The sequence below is a fragment of the Cygnus olor genome, chromosome 17 (genome assembly GCF_009769625.2).
Source record: "Cygnus olor isolate bCygOlo1 chromosome 17, bCygOlo1.pri.v2, whole genome shotgun sequence".
In the NCBI taxonomy this organism is placed as follows: Eukaryota; Metazoa; Chordata; class Aves; order Anseriformes; family Anatidae; genus Cygnus; species Cygnus olor.
This window is the reverse complement of record NC_049185.1, coordinates 15336622-15356032: the sequence shown is the minus strand read 5'-3', so window position 1 is coordinate 15356032 and position 19411 is coordinate 15336622. Positions and strand designations below refer to the sequence as shown.

General features: G+C 41.0%; 3 protein-coding genes and 1 long non-coding RNA gene across 18 annotated transcripts in view; 2 read left to right on the top strand and 2 right to left on the bottom strand.

Moving 5' to 3' along the window:
* The first annotated feature begins 146 nt into the window (after window positions 1–146).
* Window positions 147–9872, top strand: LOC121079422 (solute carrier family 2, facilitated glucose transporter member 11-like). 4 transcript variants are annotated; one of them, XR_005825023.1, is made up of 12 exons: window positions 148–1536; window positions 2298–2396; window positions 3098–3258; window positions 4252–4376; window positions 4886–5015; window positions 6242–6390; window positions 6550–6737; window positions 7279–7389; window positions 7500–7643; window positions 8402–8567; window positions 9132–9207; window positions 9759–9832. XR_005825023.1 is itself a non-coding variant. In XM_040576639.1 (10 exons), exons 1-10 carry the CDS (start codon window positions 1474–1476, stop codon window positions 9219–9221), a joined length of 1218 nt encoding a protein of 405 aa, XP_040432573.1. In that variant the 5' UTR covers window positions 147–1473; the 3' UTR covers window positions 9222–9551. The 4 variants fall into 4 exon arrangements, 2 of the variants coding, with proteins under 2 accessions (XP_040432573.1, XP_040432574.1); XR_005825022.1 differs by lacking the exon at window positions 8402–8567 and having other exon boundaries at window positions 9759–9872; XM_040576639.1 differs by lacking the exons at window positions 8402–8567; window positions 9759–9832 and having other exon boundaries at window positions 147–1536; window positions 7500–7601; window positions 9132–9551.
* HSCB (HscB mitochondrial iron-sulfur cluster cochaperone) lies at window positions 9639–16269 on the bottom strand. Of its 3 annotated transcripts, XR_005825024.1 has the most exons (7): window positions 16043–16269; window positions 15877–15973; window positions 15268–15357; window positions 14624–14768; window positions 13710–13757; window positions 10787–10888; window positions 9639–9886 (listed from the first exon to the last, which is right to left on the bottom strand). XR_005825024.1 is itself a non-coding variant. In XM_040576647.1 (6 exons), exons 1-6 carry the CDS (start codon window positions 16267–16269, stop codon window positions 10848–10850), a joined length of 648 nt encoding a protein of 215 aa, XP_040432581.1. In that variant the 3' UTR covers window positions 10549–10847. The 3 variants fall into 3 exon arrangements, 2 of the variants coding, with proteins under 2 accessions (XP_040432581.1, XP_040432580.1); XM_040576647.1 differs by lacking the exon at window positions 9639–9886 and having other exon boundaries at window positions 10549–10888; XM_040576646.1 differs by lacking the exons at window positions 9639–9886; window positions 10787–10888 and adding an exon at window positions 12289–12447.
* Window positions 16199–19411, top strand: part of CHEK2 (checkpoint kinase 2) — a 22601-nt gene continuing 19388 nt past the window's right edge. For 2 of the 9 annotated variants that reach the window (XM_040576635.1, XM_040576634.1), the window contains exons 1-4: window positions 16199–16327; window positions 17944–18198; window positions 18745–18869; window positions 19137–19284. In XM_040576635.1, coding sequence (XP_040432569.1) covers window positions 16246–16327; window positions 17944–18198; window positions 18745–18869; window positions 19137–19284 — 610 coding nt within the window. In that variant the 5' untranslated portion in view covers window positions 16199–16245. Of the gene's footprint in view, window positions 16328–16359; window positions 16462–16760; window positions 17099–17864; window positions 18199–18744; window positions 18870–19136; window positions 19285–19411 lie in introns of those variants that run through there. The other 7 variants (XR_005825021.1, XM_040576638.1, XM_040576637.1 and 4 more) reach the window with 6 other exon arrangements.
* Window positions 17828–19411, bottom strand: part of LOC121079426 — a 22708-nt gene continuing 21124 nt past the window's right edge. For both annotated transcript variants that reach the window (XR_005825026.1, XR_005825025.1), the window contains exon 4: window positions 17828–18241. This is a non-coding gene — a long non-coding RNA (uncharacterized LOC121079426). The remainder of the gene's footprint in view (window positions 18242–19411) is intronic.

Here is a 19411-nt window from a genome sequence, read left to right as displayed (position 1 = left end):
GCCGGACGGGGCCGGACGCGGGCGGGCGCCGGCAGCGGGGCGATCGCTGCGGCAGCGCGGGCGAGCCGGCCCACCGGCACTGCGGACAGGCCGCGGCCGTGGGGCGCCCCACCGCAGCAGCAGGGAAGAGCCTGAGCTCGTCCGCCCGCGCCGCGCCGTGCACACCGCCGGGCCGGGCCGGGCCGCGCCGCTCTCGGAGTCGGACGGCACCGCCAGAGCCCGAGCCCTTTCCAGGCCTTTCGCCCCGCTCGGGGAAGGCTAGCGCGGCGCTATGGGAGCTGTAGTCCTGGGCGGCGGCCGCGCGGCGCTATGGGAGCTGTAGTCCTGGGCGGCGGCCGCGCGGCGCTATGGGAGCTGTAGTCCTGGGCGGCGGCCGCGCGGCGCTATGGGAGCTGTAGTCCTGGGCGGCGGCCGCGGGGCGCGAGGTGCGGGGCGGCGCTGTGCCGTTGTGCCGTGGGGCAGCGCGGCGACCGCCCGCGTCCCGCCGCTGCTGAGATGGGGGCGTGCGGGAGGCGCCCTCCTTGCCCGGCAGCGGTACAGCCCCGGCCTCTCGAGGGAACGTGGAGACAGAGCCGCTTTTGTTCGCGGACTGCAGCCAGAACCGCCGGGCCGGGCGGGCCTCCCCGGGAGCAGCCAAATCCCAGTCAGATGAGGAGCTCAGCCGGCGGCTTTGCGCCAGCTCCGTGGTCTGTGGTTTCGGGGAAGAAGCTGGGGCTCTAGCTGTGAGCAGCAGGAGGTATGACGCGGAGGCACAAGGTAACTGCCTGTCATTTTCCTTAGCTGAGGTCTGTAGCTAACTGGTGACTGAAGGGTATGTTTTCTGCTCCGATGTAAATGAAGAAAGTGGTATGAAATGTCTTACTGGGGAAACTTGCTGTTGTGAGCTACTTAACTGCTGTCGTGGCTTTGTAAGACTTAATGGACGCTGGACGGTTCCATCCTAAGAAAGTCGTGAACTGTTGAGAAGAATCCCATTGGCTAGAGGTGGACCCAAAATTCTTTGTTTTCATACAATAACAGCTTCATCTCTTTGGCACCTTTTGTTCCTGTAGTGTAGTTTACTAAAATTTTGCAAAGGAAATCTAATTCAGCCCATGGTGAGAACGGAGTACCAGCCCCTACTGAGAGGGTCTAGCATGCGCAGCAAGGTAAGCAGAACGTTCGTGGCCTCTGAGGATGGATCCTGCAGAAAGTTTTTAGCTTTAACAGTGATTCATGATTGTGACATTTCCTTATTTTCACATTTATTTTTAGGTCATGATTAGGCTTGTAAAGTTTTGTATTGTCCTTAGACTGCAATCCGTGTCATAAAATGGAAGTTGTAAAAGCATGTTTTGCGATTCTTATGTTCTTATATTGAATGTTAAACTGTTTTTTGTTTGTGGCATATTTCTAAAATGAGGTGGAAGTGATAAGGCTGTTGTCCATGCTCTAAGAAATCTGGGCTCAAACTCCAATGTGACACAACCTGTGATGGTTAATGAGCAGACTGTTTTGGACAGGAAGAAGAATGGAGGTGTCAAAAAAACATATGATGTATGTTAATGATTCTGGGCTTGTGTCTCTCTCTCCCCCCCAGTGCTGTCTTCTCACTGTTTTAATGTTTACAATACAATGATATAGTAGGAATATTTTCTTGTAATTGTAAAATATAAATAATTTTTAATTATTCATCTGAGTAGAGCTTGAAGTTGTTCACAAAAAGTTTTAACCAGCTGTTTAGCAGATCAGGAACCTGAGGTGCAGGGAAGTGAAGTGGCTTGTTCAGGTCCAATGAGTCAATGGCAGAATTAGGAATTAAATCCCTGTGTTGCTGTTAAAACTATGTCAGTGCTACTGTGTTTTTGTAGCTCTCAGTCAGGATGATGTTATTTCTTGTTTTTTTTTCAAGACACAGAAGTTGTGAGTTTAATTCTCATATGGAGTTATTGAGTCTTTTACACCAAACACACAGTCCTAAAATTCTTTCGTAAAAACCAGACACCATGAGCAGCATGGTGTGTGCAAAAAGCTTTCACGCAGTTCATAACTGTTGCAGTTATGAAGCGGTTGTGTATCCTACAGTTAGTCTGAAAACTTGTTGTGACTCTGAAGAATGCTAGTGATCACAGCCAAAGTCAGTGTGAAATGTTTTTCCTACTACAGATATTTGACAGCTTATATCATTTTCTAACCAAATACTTTCACTGCCTGAAAAAATATATGGTTACCTCACCGATTTTTGTCCTGGGTATTATATGCATGTGAGCTCAAGGGCCTATCTCTTTTCATACCCGACATTCTCTCTTGTTCTCTAGTTTCCCAGCTGGACCTTATTTCTGGCTGTTTGCGCTGTGGGAATTGGAGGGACCTTTCAGTATGGATATAATGTTTCCATTATCAATGCACCCACCCAGGTAAAATATTGTCTGTTTTGCAGTAATGGAGGTATCCTGTCTAACTGGACCAAGAGGACAAATACCCTTTGACTGTGGTGGCACTGGGATCCAAAGCAGTATGAAAGATTCCTGCTGATTTCCAGAAGGCTTTCGTATGAATTTGTGAATACCTCTTATCCGAGGTATTCTGTGTCAGACAAAAGTGCCAAAAATCCCATATAAATAGCTCTGTTAAAATCTGCTTTAGAAGGATTAACAGAATAAATAAGATAAATAAGTAACATTTTCTGGTTACACCTGTGACTAATGTCGGCCAGAATACTAAGGATAGTTACAGCAGTCCATCACAAAGTAGCTTACTGAGAAAGGCCACCTTGGAGAGGCAAAAATGTTGCATCTGTAGTGTCTGAGTATCCATCACAGGTATTTTCACCCACTTGTTGTGAAATATGTAATATGCCAGAAATAGAGGGAGAGTCCAGGAAGGAAGTCTGTTCCTCTGTGAAATCTTTGTTTGCTGACTAAGAACAGGAGCCTCTGAGTACAGATATGTGTCAGTTCAAGAGTTTCTAAAGGCAAATTTTAGGATACCAAACATGTACAATGACCATTTAAAAGTTTTGACACATGAATACTGTAAGAAAGGAAGAAGAAAATTAGAGTTGCAGAAGGGCATACATAGAATGCTATACTTACATCATCATTCCTTTCTGCTACAGCATATTCACAGGTTCTTAAATGAAACCTGGATTAGTCGTTATCGCATGGAATTAAGTCCAGATTTGTTGACTTTTCTTTGGTCTGTCATTGCTTCTATATTTTCACTTGGAGGTCTGTGTGGAGCCCTTATTGGAGGCAGCATGGCAATTCGGCTAGGCAGGTGAGTTATATAGGCAGGCAGACACAGAGCATGTTTTCTTTTCCTACCTTTTCACTGGGATGTAAAGGAAATCAATTGGAAGTGGGAGTGGGAAACAATGTACATTAGGTGACTATAAATGTTTTTCACTTCAAAGAGCTTTCTAGCAGAGTTTTACATTTTGTTCCAACATGACTTAAAAGATGAGCCAGAATTAAAGCTTTCCAGTCCAGTCTTTCCATTACATTTATTGAAATCTCAGCAAGAGTATGGAAATACTGTATGAAAACACAGGTCCCACATGCACACATTTGATAGTAAGGACATGCTGTGAACTCTGTAACGTTTCATAAACATTCCTTATAGATGCAGCATGAATGGACAAAAGCACACTCCTACCTTGTCAGGCATTTCTGTCTTGTGTTATCGCAGAATCACAGAATTGCAGGGGTTGGAAGGGACCTCCAGAGATCATCGGGTCCAACCCCCCTGCCAGAGCAGGTTGCCCAGGTAGGCGTCCAGACGGGCCTTGAATATCTCCAGAGAAGGAGACTCCACAACCGCCCTGGGCAGCCTGTCTCAGTGCTCCGTCACCCTCACCGTGAAGAAGTTCTTTCGCATGTTGGTGCAGAACTTCCTGGGCTCCATTTTGTGGCCATTGCCCCTTGTCCTGTCCCCACTGAAAAGAGGTTGGCCAAATCCCACTGTCTCCCACACTTAAGATACTTGTAAACATTAATAAGATTCCCTCTCAGTCTTCTCTTCTCAAGGCTGAACAGGCACAGGTCTCTCAGCCTTTCCTCATAAGGAAAATTATGTTTATAAACTTTATAAGGATATAAGTTATCCTTATGTTTAGACTTTATTTTTAATTATGAGTAAATAGTTGTATCAGATGTCCAGTGAATAGCATGTTTCATCATTACAAAGCCCATTTTTTTCCCTATTGTCAAAAGGTAAAATATTTTTAAAAACCTGTTATTGCTAATTTCTGTATTGTTTTTTCCTCTTCAGGAAAGGAGCTCTTTTGATGAATAATATTATTGCAGTACTGGCTGCCGTTTTAATGGGGATCAGTTTTCCTACTGGTTTGTTTGAGTTACTGATTGTTGGAAGATTTTTGATTGGTATAAATTCAGGTAAATGATTTCCTATTCCTACTTTCAATAAACTACAGTGAATAATAACTTATTGTTACGGGTGATTCTTTAAGTATTATAATAGATCTTTGTACACTGCTTTGTAGATATGATAAAAATGTTCTGTTGTTTAATATGGAATCTGAAGGCAGGTAAGTTCATAGAGAAATAAAAATAAGTCCAATTTTCTGCACGTTTTGGTTCAGTTACTCTTTTCAAAGCAAACTCTAGAGACTAAAAAGACTCTAGTCCTGTAATGCTGACCTACTATGATATGACGGGTTTGTAAAGGCATGGAGAACCATCTTTGGTGTGGTTGTAATAAGCTAGAATAAGAAAGTGTTTCATTAATGACTTCTCAGTATTATTCAATAAACAGACTATTGTAAAGGAACAAAATGTTCTTGAGCACAGAACTCCAGGGTATGCACTGCATAGCATATGCTTTGTGGAAAAAACAACAAAGGTACAATCTATTAATAGGAAAATGTTTCTCCATTTACTTGCAGGTATTGGGATCTGTGTGCAACCTCTGTATATTGGGGAGGTTGCCCCAAAACACCTTAGAGGTGGCATGGCCATGGGTAGTTCCATCTTTCTGACTGGGGGGATTCTGACAGGACAAATAATCGGTTTGAGGTTAGAATTTTTTTTTTCTACTGTGCATTACTCACATTTAAATAATTGCAATTCCCTGCAGCTCCCTGCAAAACACTCATTGTAGCATTAGTGAATGACTTCATACAGAACATCTACCTGTAGGAAGATAACTGCTTTTATCTCCTCAGGGAATTATTCTCTGTGTAGGTGAGTCAAAACAGAACAGCACCACTTAAACAAGCACATTTATGCCAAGTTCATATTTCTGCAGTTTCTTGCTGGCAACAAAGAAGTATAAAATAATTCGTACAAAAGGACTTGAGAACAAGTCCTTGAGAACAAGTTGAGGGCCTCTTAATTTTTATATTGTAGCACAACTGCTATTTTTGTCCCTTGTGAGATCAGATGAGGTTGCTAGGGACTTTATCCAGTTGGTTCTTGAAAAATTCCAGGAATAGAGACTACATAACCTCAAGATGAAAAGCCTCTTTCATGAAGTCTGCTAGAAACTTCCCCCTGCCCTAAGAGCTAGTACGCTGAGTAACAGCTACATTCTTATATTATCTACATTCTTATTTTTTCTCTCCTCTCTGTCCCTCTACCAAAGCCCTTAAACTTTGTCCTTTTGTTCTTGTCCCTTTGTCTTTTGCCCATTTGTCTTTATTGCCACCTTCTAAATTAACTGATTTTGCTGGATACTTTAGGTTTGAATAAAGTAGAATATAAACTTTAGACTGCATAACCTAAGGTCAATATTTAAAATGCAATACACTTTCTATTTTAACAAGTTCATATTGCCCACAACACATCATCCTGCAGATTCTAACTGTATCAATTTTAATGATTCCTTTCTATGTGAATACACTTTCTCATTCGATCAACTTTGAATAGGAAGTGGGATCAGATGACCTTCTGTGTTCCCTTCTATGGCAAATTATTGTATGATTTTTCAAAAGCAGATGGGAGTGCTGGTTCAGACCTTAAAGTGAAGTCCTTAAGTTCTTACTTTGCTGTATCACTAGAAAACGCTGCTACAACAAATCTGAAACTAATGCTTGGAACCAACACAGCAATAAGCAGTAGTAAAGCAGTGTTGCTTATTTATTCTCAAGTGAAACCTGATTTCAGAATGGGTGGAAAATATTTTCTGAACCTCCTTCTGTTGAGGTTCACAAGACTGGTTACAGGGAACAAACATCTTGCTTTCGGTAGCGTTCTGAACAGCTAATTACCTTTTTTTCCTGCTTTTTCCACACCTCTTCCAGGGAATTATTAGGTGGAGAAATGTATTGGCCTCTTTTGCTATCCAGCAGCTCTTTTCCAGCATTTGCCCAACTTTTATTCCTGCCATGGTTTCCTGAAAGTCCCAGATATCTTCTTATTGACAGAGGTGATGAGCTGAGCTGTGCCAAAGGTAACTTACAGTGTATATAATTTCTCTGCATCTTCAGAAGGGTACAATGAATATACTGGGTTCCAGATTTTCCTCCTTTTCTTCTTTTCTTCTTATCAACACAGCATAGTTACATTGCCTACTACCTTTTGGCTTTTTTTTTTTTTTTTTTTTTTTTAGCTTTGAAGCGATTTCATGGCTCTTTGCAGTATCAAAGGGAGATGGAAGACATACAGCAGGAATATTTTGCCTTAGATGGGGAGAAACCCAGGAAGCCCTGGCAACTATTCACTGATCGTGGTGTGAGATGGCAGCTCATTACTGTGATTGTCATGACTATGGGCCAGCAGCTCAGTGGGATAAATGCTGTAAGATTTCATACTTAAAAACAACTTAAGTAATTATTTAACTTCCATTTATTTTTCAGCCTTTTCTTAAAATGAGGAGCCCACGTAGAGAATCTCAGAGAAATGGGATGAGAAAGAACACCTGTCTTATTCATGTTATTAAACTGAAACACATTTCTGGTTTTGTTTTGTTTTTTCATTTCCATGTTTTTGGTATGTAAATTGCTTTGAAGAATGACTTAATTTTTGTGTTTACATCTTTATTCTTCTGAAAAAAGTAAATAAAGGTGGATCAGCTTATCCCATGATATGTAGCTTAAGAATGATGAAACATTATATTTAGTGAGTTGAATAATTATATTTACTTTTATGATAGCAATGTATTTACCTAGATGCTAATTTAACAGGTTCTTCTTGCTGTTTAGATCATATTAAAAAGTCACAATATAAAATATATTCAGGAGTATGTTAGTATGAACTTGACTTTGTCTCCAACTGACAATTTATCCATTGGGAATGCTCAATTCTTTTATTCCTTTTTCTTTTCTTCCTCCTTTTGTAGATTTATTTCTATGCAACTTACATTTTTGAACAAGCTGGGATCTCAGCAGAAAAAATCCCATATGTGACACTTGGCACTGGAGCTTGTGAATGTCTCACAGCCCTCACTTGTGTATGTACCAATTTCTTCTACCTTCTAGCATAAAGAATAACAATGCTTGAAGAACAACTTTGGTAAATATGAGCTCGGTATAGTAATAAAATGTTATGTCTTACCCATAGGGTTTACTGATTGACTACGTGGGAAGAAGATATCTTATCATTGGGGGATACCTCCTTATGATCCTCTGGAGCATTGTTTTAACATTCTCTCTGACTTACCAGGTGTAAAGAAGGACTCATTTATATTACATGATATAACTATAAGTGAGTGAAAATCTGTGATACTCAAAAGAAGCTGGTACATGAGAGCTGCATAGATTTAAGCATCAGTGTAAAAAAATTACAGTTGAAAGATTTGATTGATTCTCCCGCTGTATTTCCGTAAAATAAGAGAAAGCTCTCAGATTAGATTTGATCCTGTACTTGTTTTAAAATTGAAATTGAGTTTAATGCTGAGGAGAGAAAAGAAAAAGCAGTGACAGAACAGTGTTTATTCTATCTTTTAAAGTAATTTTAGGATGAAATACTAGATCGTGATGATATTAAGCATCAGAGTCCACTTCACTTACTAGTAAAGCAAAATAAAAATATTGTAAGGATGCTGAAATTCAAAATGCTTAAATCCGTTAAATGTAAATTCACGAAAACAGTGTAAACTCAAGATATACATAGTACCTTAAATTAACCATATGAAGACAACCTCCTGCTTCACGTTTTGATGTGGTATAAAGAGATGCATTGTTAATTGTTCTGTATACTGTATCAGCTCAAATAAGGTAGTCCCACAAATCTCCTGAAATTAAAGTTTAGAGGAAATCTGTCTTGTGCAGACCATACTGTACTATGTATTTACCATGCAATGTTAAGGGCCCCATTGTTACCTTTAGATAATCCAAGCAAGGTTATGCAGGTGTAGCGAGCAACTCAATTCACTTAGTATTTGGTTGCCTGATAAATCCTTACCTGACAAAGGGAGAATTAAAGAGCTACAGTCCTTTCTCTGTCTACCCCCTCAATTTCAGGATCTGCCTTTAAACAGGAAAATCTTGCGCAGTCACATTTCAGGTCTGATGAGGGACAGTACGGTTAAGGGCTGCACAGATTGACAAGCAGGCCACAGAAACATCTATGTAATTTCTGAGGTTAGAGTAAATTAAGCTGCTAGGCCAGGCAAAAAAAAAAAAAAAGGTCAGGTTGTAGTCAGAGGCCTAGATTTAATCATTTTATTCTAACTTTTGTAAATTTCTGGGTTTGCTTTTGAATAATGACATTTCAAGCTTAGGTTTGGACTATCTAACACACCTAGTTTCATATGCATGTATTTAGTAATCCTAACATTTCTTTACTGCGTTGTTGAACTTATGTATACATAATGTGATGAGAAAAATCTGTTTATGCTATGAAATTGCTTAGTAATGATCCTATGAGTTATCTAATCATTATAAAATACCAGAGTAAACACTGACAAAATGTTGAACTAGTAACAATATATAATTGTGACTTTTTATATTTGTGTACATTTTTAGTCTTAGAGGACTAATTATAAATCTCGACAGAAGTACTAGACACAATTTAGTAAAAATTGAAATGAACAATACTGACTTTCTCTGAAGCAGTACAAGTGCCTTAAGCAGCCATGAATGACTTGGTCTTAGCTGAAATAAAATAGCTAAGAGATATGTAACTGTTAAGCTCCATTTTTAAACTGGATTATCAAAATTTAAACTAAAACTTCCTTTTTTTCTGTTCCAGGAACTGTACTCATGGGTGCCTTATGTGAGCATGACATCTATATTTGCCTTCATACTGAGCTTTGGGTTGGGACCAGGTATCACACAGTAAAGAATGTTTTAAAGTGCTGAACTGTGTCTTGGAGGGTGGAGGGAGGAATGTCTGCAGCTCTGCTGTGTAAGCCAAGCAGTAGCTATTTACTGTATGGCTGCTGATGCTCTCTGGTTAAGGAATGCAAGTGAGGCAGTCTTATCAAAATGGTATAGTTTCAGTCTATATAGCCTGAAACTGAGGCTTGCAGTGCATTCTTGGCAGGGCCAGCTACGCATGAGACAGGAGTCTTAGTTCTGGCCATTAATTCAGTCAAGCCATACAGGAAGCAAGGGAAAAAAACTGTTATGCTTTTTAAAGGAATTCTTGCTCCTTGGCAGTTGTGCTGAAAAAGGACTAATTCTTAGAAGAATGCTTACTATGTGGGCAGTAGATTCAGAAAGGTGCTGTTAAGAATACTTAATTTTATTTATTTTCAATAATAGAATGGGATCAACTAGTGGCATATTGAAAAGCAACTCAATTTTTCTGGCATCAGAAGTACTCTGCAGACGTTTACAATTACCCATTCTGTTTCCGAAACTCATTCCCCCCCAGGTGGCATAACAAATACCCTGACAGCTGAATTATTTATACAGTCTTCACGTCCTGCTGCTTACATGATAGGAGGGACTATTAGTTGGATTAGTTTCTTCACAATTGGAATGCTCTTTCCCTTTATAGTGGTAAGTTTGCATAACACATTTTCCTAACTGCCTAACCTCCCACTATCTCCTCTCTCAGGTTCCATCAAACTGCTTTTTCTTATACAATAACACCTAAACATAAGATAAATACAAACCCTCATCTGAGCCTAACTAGATTCAGTCTCTTAAAGGTATTGTTTTATTTTTGTTTGTTAATATCTAAAATTGTTAAGTTAAAAAAAAAAAATGCATGAGAGGTTTGGATTAAAAAACAAAAAACAGAAGGTATCAAAACCAGAAAAATTTAAGCAGATACTGAGATTCAAATAAAACATTTCTTGATAGTTCCCTGTGGTTTTATGTCGGAGTAGAAATAGTACTTGGGGCTAATGGTTTGTATCTTCTTTGAGAGCCCACTAAACTTACATACAGAGAATTCTGTGATCAGAAAAATTGTTAGGAAAAAAGATGTAGACTTTTATTTCTAGACTAACATTTTGGTTTAGCACTTAAGAGCAAAACATGCATGAAGAGCATGCAGCAGAGTATCTATATCAACTGGATAATCTTTTCTTCTTGGTAGAACTCTGCTTCTGAACAAGAGGTATTTATTTTTCATACACGGCACTACAAATTTTCATTCATAAAAAATGTTATGAACCTAAAATATTAGCTAAATGTTACCAACTTAAAATATCTAAATTCATGAATTTTTTTATTTTAGCAAATGCTGACTTGCCATTACATTATACATGATTCATATCATGTATGGTTTGATTTTATTAAAAATAATGTTATTTCACGCTAATCCTGTGCATGCATTAACACATGCGTGTTTAAACAGTGTAAGGGAATAATGGAAACAAAGCATTTTGTTTTCCAACCCCCCCCGTCATACTTGAAATATGTTGCAATCAAATAAATACGATTTATTTTCAGAAAGGACTGAAGCAGTATTGTTTTCTGGTGTTCTTACTGGAGTGCTCCTTAGTTGCTGCTTTCATCTTCCTCGTAATTCCTGAGACAAAAAACAAGTCTTTTCTGGAAATCAAAAAGGAATTTCACAAGCTTAATTTTGGAGGAAAAAACAAAGAAAAGGAAACAGAACTTTATGAAAGAAGACAACTCCATGATGAATTTTAAATCTGTGTAATCCCACAGCTGTTATAAAACTACTTTGATGAGAATTATGAATGCTGTCCTCTAAATTAGCGATGTAGTGCGATGAACAAGTAGTTTATTACTTCCTCCTGTATATTTAGAGGAAGCTTAATTAAAAGGCGAGTAAATCTTCTGAAATGCTGTAAAAACAGATACTGATGAAGTGCTATTAAAACATTATATACGAAGAGTCAATGTTTAGTTACAACTTGGTGTTGTAAGAAATGCTGGTGGAGGTTGATAAATGAATTCCACTCCTCCTGCCTCCAGCAGACTTTGTCAGACAGGCAATACAAATCAGTAGCTCTTCTTTTATTTCTAATACCCCTCTTCAGATTCAGTTATCAAGCATATGTTAATGCTTTACTGAATAAAGCATACCTAGTATTCTGAGGCATTAAAACCCAAACATGAACTTCCATGAAACCGATATTTGAAGAATTCTAGTCAATTTATTAACTTGAGGTATTTAGTTGCTGTTTTTCATTTAAATAATTTCTTTGAAAGATTTAAGGAGATTCCTTCTCTAGTCCTATTGCTGTAAGCGTAAAAAGACACAGGCATTCTATATCAAAGAAGTAAAGGCAGGACAGCACCTATGTGAATTTTTCTTATATTATCTTAAGTAGTAATGATGTTTATTACAAAGGTTTGTTTCTTAAAGGGTAATAATAAAAGTTTCTGGCACTTAAGTGGGTTTTTTGTCTTTCCCCCCCCAGCACAGGGGGAAAATTTAACATTTTAAGCTGTGCAACAGGGTAAAACCTCTTCTAATTTTTGAAGGTCATTTCCTGGCAGATTAAGTTCAACAACACAAAAAGCACAAAGTAGAAAAGAGGACAGATGATTTAAATATATATATATATATTTTTTTTTCCACCTTTGAAGATTTTTTTCCAAGATGGTTGGATAGAACATACACAATGAGACTAAGAAAAGAGATTGACGGGCCGGCTGAATGAGCTTTCTGTTTAATCTTCGTTATTTCATGAAGGACTTTTCCTCAACTTAAAATAAACTCTTCACATTTTAATAATCAAAAGAAGTCTTAATTGCATACTGTGTTTATGTGTGTCTCTCTGAAAATCATTTCTATACCTGTAACTCTGCTAGGACAGTAGTGTTAACTTACTCAATTACAGCTTTTCTGGCTGTAAACATTTCCTGCTTCCATCTTTACTTAAATAAGTGCTACAGTAAGCACTGAATTTCTTCTGTCTTCCTTCTCTCAGAATTAAAACTTTTAAGAAAAATGTAGGAGGCAAACACCATTTTTCTGATTTTTGGTTACTAAATCAGATGTTTAATTGAAAATAACGTTAACTCTTAATGGTAAAGGAGGCAGTATCAGGAAGGCATCTTCTTGTTCTTTAGTTTATCCTCTAAGTTTGCAAAATATTTCATTTTGGCTAGAAGCTTCTTAGCTTCTTGAAGATCATCTGAAATGAAATAAAAAATTACTAATTTACAGAGGGAGGACTGAGTTTTCATTTTCAAAATGGATCTCAAGATTTCATTGACAGCAATTGTATCAGAACTAAGAACTGCAAAAGCTGTGAGACCCCATCTACTATTAAAAACATGGTGTCTGTTATTTCCATCTTCGAAGGTTTTGGAACACCTTAATTGAGATGTTCCACAAAACATGTAAGAATATACAACTGAGAAAGAAAATGTGACTTTTCTGTAAAGTGGCTATAGTATTGATGTAGCCACTGAGGAATTTTAAGTATATAGACCACACAGACATTTCAGGAATGGGAGAATGTATATAATTAGACCAACTACCATCACTGACACATGCAAGATTCATAGCACTCTGATACAGTCAAGGGCAATTCCAAACTGATATTGAAACAATTGTTCCTTAACTGAACAAGTAATTGGAGGGGAAAGATGGTTTATCACCTCCTGACAAGGATAGATAAAGTCCTTAAATCTCACAGTACAAAGAATGGCCTATTATGAAGTTATAATTCTTCACGTGCAGGCCTAGCTGCTACTACTTTTCATTTGATATTTTACGATTGCAGCACACACTACATAAACCAACAGTAAAAGAACTCTGAGACCTAGGAGAGAAATAAGAAGACTTCTTCCCAGTGTAAAAATCTTGTCTGAAATGATTCAAGCTCCTGCCCATTTATTGGTTGTGGAATAAAGTTACATTGATTATTGCGCAGGAAGGCCCTAATACCTTAGCCTAAATGGGGCATCGCATCTTGTCTGGCTATACGGCTTCAGTGCTAGGCAGCCTGGACTTCCACTGCAAAGAAAAGCAGCGACTATTTTGTTGACAGCTTCAAGTCCGCAGAACAAGATCTCCCCAAATTCAAGTTTGAAATGTCAAATAGGCCACAAATTTGAATGAGAAGAGAGTCTGTCCTTCCCAGTATTAGGAGAAACAAACAAACAAAAATTCTTAATGAATGTGCTCCTGTTTAAAGTGATCATTTTGATGTGACTGGAATTAACTGAGACTAAAAAAAAAGAGTTCAAATACAAATGTGAGGTCCTGAGTTTCCTGAATCAAAAGAAAGGTCATGCTTAGTAGTATATATTTTAAACATCCAACAGGAACAATTGTTTATACAGTATTACTGTTCCGTAGTTCAGAAAATGTTTGCAAAAGGAGAACATGGCGTTTCTTAAGCATTTATAACATATATATGGCGACTAAATACTTGATTAAAATAGCTACCTCTTTCAAAAGCTGCGGTCACCTCTTTGGTCAATTCTTCTCGTTTTACTGTAAAACAAATTATTTTATTCAGATTTTGTTACATGCTCAGTATATTTAATACCAATGCATTCTGACTGTGGTGGGAAACAATTACTAGTATCATAGTCTTTTAGGAGACAAGAGGGCTTCCCATATTATTGCTGTCAATTATTTTTATTATCATTTCAAACATACTCCTTTATTTAGACAGGTTTACAGAGAGCAATGCCTCACTCAATGTGTTCACTAGCTTCCCAGAAATCTACCTACTATTAAATTGCTTCTTTTCTACTTAGTTTTTATTCTAGTTATTCTTATTACTTTTGGCATACTCTTGTTATTGCAAAGAATTAAACATACCAAGAAACTCAATGTTTTGGTCATCATCAACAATATAAACAAGAAAGTTGCTTGTATAAAGACAATAATCACTTAATATAATTTTTGCTAAGTTGAAGATGATGAAAGTAATAAAATGCCTGAATAAATTCAGAAATTATTTAACGTGTTCAGTCAGGTATTTTAATAAACTTTATTTTGAGTGGTTCTTTCCTTTCGAGCAATTTACTTGCCCTGATCTGGTGGAGGTTGAATGAGAAGTTTCTTTTTATAGTCAATATATATACCTATTTTGTCATCAGAATAGGTACTGTTATTTAGATTTTCCTGTGCCAGATTTGATTTTAAGTGGCATAAATTGGTAAAGACAACATTTTTGTTTGGGGAAAAATAAAAGCTCTTGCAGCAAGTCAGTTCGAGACTTAATAGAATTTAATGATAATGGTACTAAAATAAATAAACTGAATAAGTTAAGAATCTTCAGACACTTCCATATTACAGAAGATATGGGATTACAAATTCATTCTGTACAAAACCGTCAGATCTCAACCTACCTTTAATTAAAGTTTCAGTTTCTTCAAGGATATCCTCATTTTTAGACTCTGCTAATTTCTCATTGATTTCCATTATTTCCGTGAGAAACTCTGAATCTGCATCACAGTCTGTCTCTTGTGCTGGTTCTACTCCATTCAGCTCCAGCTGGTGGAGAAAAGGGGAATTTTGAAACACATTCTCACATTTAATTCAGTGTGAAAGATTTTCTTGAATATTAAGTCTTTTAGTAAGGCTTGCTCAGATTCTTATCTGATAAATTTCTGTTTTTTAAGCTTATTCCATGAAATCTTCATAAAGCTGGGGCAGTCTTAAAATTAACTCCATAGGTGGACCATAAAAATCAGCAGTTAACTAAAGCAGGAAAATATAACAAAGACTGCCAAAGGCCAAAGCAGGTAACAAATAACCACGAAGCAGGAAATGAGGTTATAATAATCACTAATATGTTAAACAAAATAGTGGGAAGGATGATTAACTTTTAGACAAGCTTCTTTTAAATCCATGGTAATCCTGTTTCTTCTTCAGGGGAACACAAATTAGCATGTGAATGATGGTATCACAGGAATTTTATAAAATTGATTCATTGCATTACCATTATGAGTAGTTATAGGCGCATTGATAAAACACGTAATGGACTCCTTACTAGATAGAGGCCGCGGCTGAGAGGATTCAGGAGGGTTTGATAGGCCTTGTTAACCAAGGAAGAGTGTTGCTCTGAGTAGTGCTGTTCTTTCTGCAAATGGAAGATAAATAACACTTATTAACAAATTAGTAAGAAGTGGCAAAATAGATTACCCTTTGTTGCCTGCATAGAAACAACGTTCCCACAACAACAAATGCATGTAAAATAGAAAGTTGATTTTGAACAGAAATAAAAAGAATGGGGAGAGAACTATCTAGAGCTGTAAGCTTTGTCACGTCACATAATGAAGATCACAAGAACCTCAGCAGCACCTTCTCACCGCCCAACAAGTCCGTTAGCAGAAGCCTCTTCTAAGTTCCATGGGAACTAAACCTGGAAGTCCCCAAGCACAAGGCTGGTAGGGCCTCCACGCGTTCCGTTTTGCCGGGCAGCTGCCTCGTCACCCCGGCAGCGGCGGTCCCGCGTACGGGGAGCGCCCGCCCCCTTCCCGCGGCGCCCGGCGAGCCGTGCCGCCAGGCCCCGGCGCAGCGCCGAGGGGGAACCGGGCGCGGGGGCTGAGGGCGGCCGGCGCTGAGGCGGGCGACGCGACGAGGCCCGCCGGGCACTCACCGGCGGCCTCTGGCCGAAGCGGTCAGGGTGAAGGGCGCGCTGCAGGCTCCGAAAGCGCCGCTGCAGCCGCTGCACGTCGAGGCGGAAGGAGCGGTCACTGCGGGCGACAGAAGGCGGCGTGAGGCCCGCGGCCGGCCGCGCCCCCGGCCGCCCCGCCGGCACTCACCAGTCCATGAGGCGGAAGAGGTCAGGCCGAGGCCCCGGCGGCTGCAGGGCCCGGCAGCCGGGGCAGAAGTGAGGCAGTCCGTCGGCGCTGGGGAGGGCGCCGCCGCAGCTCCAGCAGCGCGGGGCCGGGGGAGAGGCCGGCCCGACGCAGCGAGGCCGCAGAGCCGCCTCGGAAACGCGGAGCGCCCACCGCGCCCCGCCGAGATGCTGCCGCAGCGCCGCCTGCATCCCTGCGGACTACGGCTCCCAGCAGCCCCGCGCGCCCGGCCGGGCCCCCATTGGCCCAGTTCGTAGCGAGCGCTGGCGGGGCGCGCGCGCGCTGGGCCAGGCGCCGGGGAGGCCGCGCGGCGCGGGCTGCGCCACTCGGGAGTGCGGCGCCGGGCGCGTCCCGGCCCCGGCCGCCGCCGCCCTTCCCGGGAGGTTCGTGCGGGGCCCTCGGCCGCGCTGGTGGGGCTGCGGCGCTCGCGCGGGGCCGCCGGCGCGCGGCCTCGGGGCCGGCGGCCGCCCCCCGCCCCTCCGCTCTGGGCTCCCGGGGGCTCCGCGGCGCCCGGCCCGGCCCTGGCCCCGGTGCGGCGGGGGCGGGGGTCGCGGGGGGTGCGGGCGCTGCCGGGAGCGGCTTCGGCGCTCCGCGCCCCGGGGCTGCGCGGCGGCTGCTGGGCCGCCTCCCGCGGGCCCCGTCTGGCGCCGGAGCGTCCCGGGCCCCGCGAGGCGGCCGCTGCGGGGCGGCTCCGGCTCCGGCTCGCTCCTTCCCGCTGCTCGGCCGCCCTCCGGTGAAGCCGCCGAGGGGCGTTCGGCGCAGCAGCAGCGCGCTGCCGGGAGCGGGCTGGCTGTGCTCGAGCCTCTGGGCCTTGCCTCTGCGTCCGACGGCCGGGGTGTGCACGCAAAAAGCAGCCAGGACGGTGTTGTGTTTTTATGACCAGTGTAGCGCGTCGGTAAGGAGGCTGGTTTGTGTGCTAGCTGAATTACGTGTTAAGCTGGATGGCAACCAGCTTAAAAGCAAACGAACAAATAAACCCCAAGATACACTAATAAATACACCGAGACGGCAAGCCGACAGGTTAGCACAAGTGACCTCAGATGATGGAAGCATCCTTTGGGAAGATTAGCGGGCAGTGTAACGGCCCCTTTGTGTGATTAAACGGATGGTGTTGGAGAACGCTGGCTAAAGGCAAGCTGGCTGGCGGGTTGTGCTTCCTCAGCGGGGAGGAAGGCGACCCGCCACTCTAAATTCCAGTGGTAGCAGGGCAGGGAGATGCCATTGCTGTCTTTAACAGCAGCTTCGAGGGGTGTGCGGTGTATCTTCGAGTCTGACAGAGTTTTGTACATAAACATTTTATACATTATGTATGGGTGTGACTGTTCGGTGAATAAAATCACTGAATAGAACCTGTTTGAAAGATAGGTGTGAAAACTTGTAAGTTATAACCTATATTAAAAGAATACTCAGCCAAGACACCAAATAGGCCTGCCTGTGGGATAAGTCTGCTGAGTGCCTTCCATGTCAACTACTTTTGCTTTATAGATAATGTTTTTCCTTTTTAATTTTTTTTTCTTGTGTTTGTGGAACTGTAATGGTTACTGCTTTGTTGGGGCGTGCTTTGTCAGAGACTGTTGCCCAAACATTCGTGAAATCAAGTGAGTTCTGAAGACCTTAAGTGAAAATCTGTGAATAAGATTTAACTGCTTTAGAACCGCTAGAGGGAGCACCACATGCTTTTTTAAAACAAAAAGTCATTGCACGTTTTGGGGGGGATTTAAACATATGCAAACACACATGCAAACTTTGGTTGAGAGTCTTATTTGAAGACTGGAAATAGATTTCTATGATAATGGGACTGTATGTGAAAGTTTGTCAATTTTACTTTGCTGTAGTAAGCGCTTTTTTAAATGTTCTCTTTGAAGCCAACATGTCTCGAGAGACTGGAAATGAAGTGCAGCAGTCTCAAGGTGCCCAACAGTCACAGAGTGGTACCAGTTCCTCTTCCAGTGCATCTCAGAGTGCTAGCCAGTCATCCTCAAGTTCTGGGACCCTCAGTTCTTTGGACACCGTTCCCACTCAGGAGCTTCCATCAATCCCCGAGGATCAGGAACCTGAAGAGCTTATTCCTCAGCCTTGGGGTCGACTCTTTGCACTTGGAAAAGGTTTCAGCAATTGTGGTATGTAACTACTGTAATACATCTCCCCGTTTGTTTGTAGCACCTTAAAAAAAAAAAGTTATGAGCAGCTTGATAGGGAGCAGTGTCACCTTCAGATTACGTACAACCAAATTTAAGTACAAGCGTGCAACTTCTGCAGTAATTCTGAGTTCCATGCTACGTCCCAAAGTTTACATTGAGTACCTAGATACACAGTTTCCATAGACTTGGAGGAGATTTTAGAGGAATTCTGGGGTATTCGTGTTCTTTGCTACTTGCTTAGTTTTTCCATTTCATAATTTTTGTTTATACATCATATGAGTCTCTAGGTATTGATGAAGGTGAATGGAAAACTATACTATTAATACAGAGAATAAAATTACACTGTGGCAAAATGTAAGGTATTGACAGTACATAGTGTTTTGTCTGAATTAAGACAAGTAAACATGAAGAAACCTGTCTTTGTTATCCTCCTTAGTACTGTTCGACATGATTCTATAGTGCAATAGTTAGTAACTTCCTGCAATTCTGTGTTCTCTCTTCAATTTGCATACCCTTTCTCTGCAGATTGCGTGAATGATGAATACTGGTTTGGAAGAGACAAAAGCTGTGATTATAGTTTTTCAAAACTAGGATTATCTGAGACTGGCTTCTACCAAAACTATAGCAAGAAGCACTTCCGAATTTTTAGGGTAGGTGCTAAAAAGGTTTAACTGTCTTTCTCCATGTTGGCAGGGATTGACTTTGGCAGGGCTCCTAATGAAATCAAAATTTACATACCTTCCTTCAATGTGGATTGCTTTAATAAGACACTTGGCAATGCTCCATTACCAGGTTTATGAAATAACCTTAGTCTGATTTTCTGAGCCAACAATAGTAAATTTCTACAGTCTGTCATGTCATTACTATAAAGTTCTTTTTTTCCTTTTGCTACCTACCTGATTTTTTTTCTCTCATAGGAAATGGGTCCAAAAAATTCCTATGTTGCCTATATTGAAGATCACAGTGCAAATGGAACTTTCATTAATAGAGAGCTCATTGGAAAAGGGAAGAGACTTCCACTGACTCACAACTCTGAAATTGCACTGTCTATTCAGACTAATAAGGGTAAAATATACTGTAAAACATGTAGATTCCTCATGTGTTGACCACGAGGTCCTTTCTACAATAATTTGAATATATTATTTGCAAGTTGAGCTTCTTTGTGAATACTGTACAGCTAAAATAACAACTG

Excerpts from the sequence above, each read along its gene's own strand:
- LOC121079422 (XM_040576639.1), top strand. The coding sequence starts at position 1,474 with ATGGTTAATGAGCAGACTGTTTTGGACAGGAAGAAGAATGGAGGTGTC. Across the intron at positions 4,377-4,885 it reads TTTGATTGGTATAAATTCAG|GTATTGGGATCTGTGTGCAA; the intron begins GTAAATGATTTC and ends ATTTACTTGCAG. Across the intron at positions 6,738-7,278 it reads AGCTCAGTGGGATAAATGCT|ATTTATTTCTATGCAACTTA; the intron begins GTAAGATTTCAT and ends CTCCTTTTGTAG.
- HSCB (XM_040576646.1), bottom strand. The coding sequence starts at position 16,269 with ATGCAGGCGGCGCTGCGGCAGCATCTCGGCGGGGCGCGGTGGGCGCTC. Across the intron at positions 15,358-15,876 it reads GCTTCGGCCAGAGGCCGCCG|AAAGAACAGCACTACTCAGA; the intron begins GTGAGTGCCCGG and ends TTCCATTTGCAG. Across the intron at positions 13,758-14,623 it reads AACTGAAACTTTAATTAAAG|TAAAACGAGAAGAATTGACC; the intron begins GTAGGTTGAGAT and ends TTTGTTTTACAG.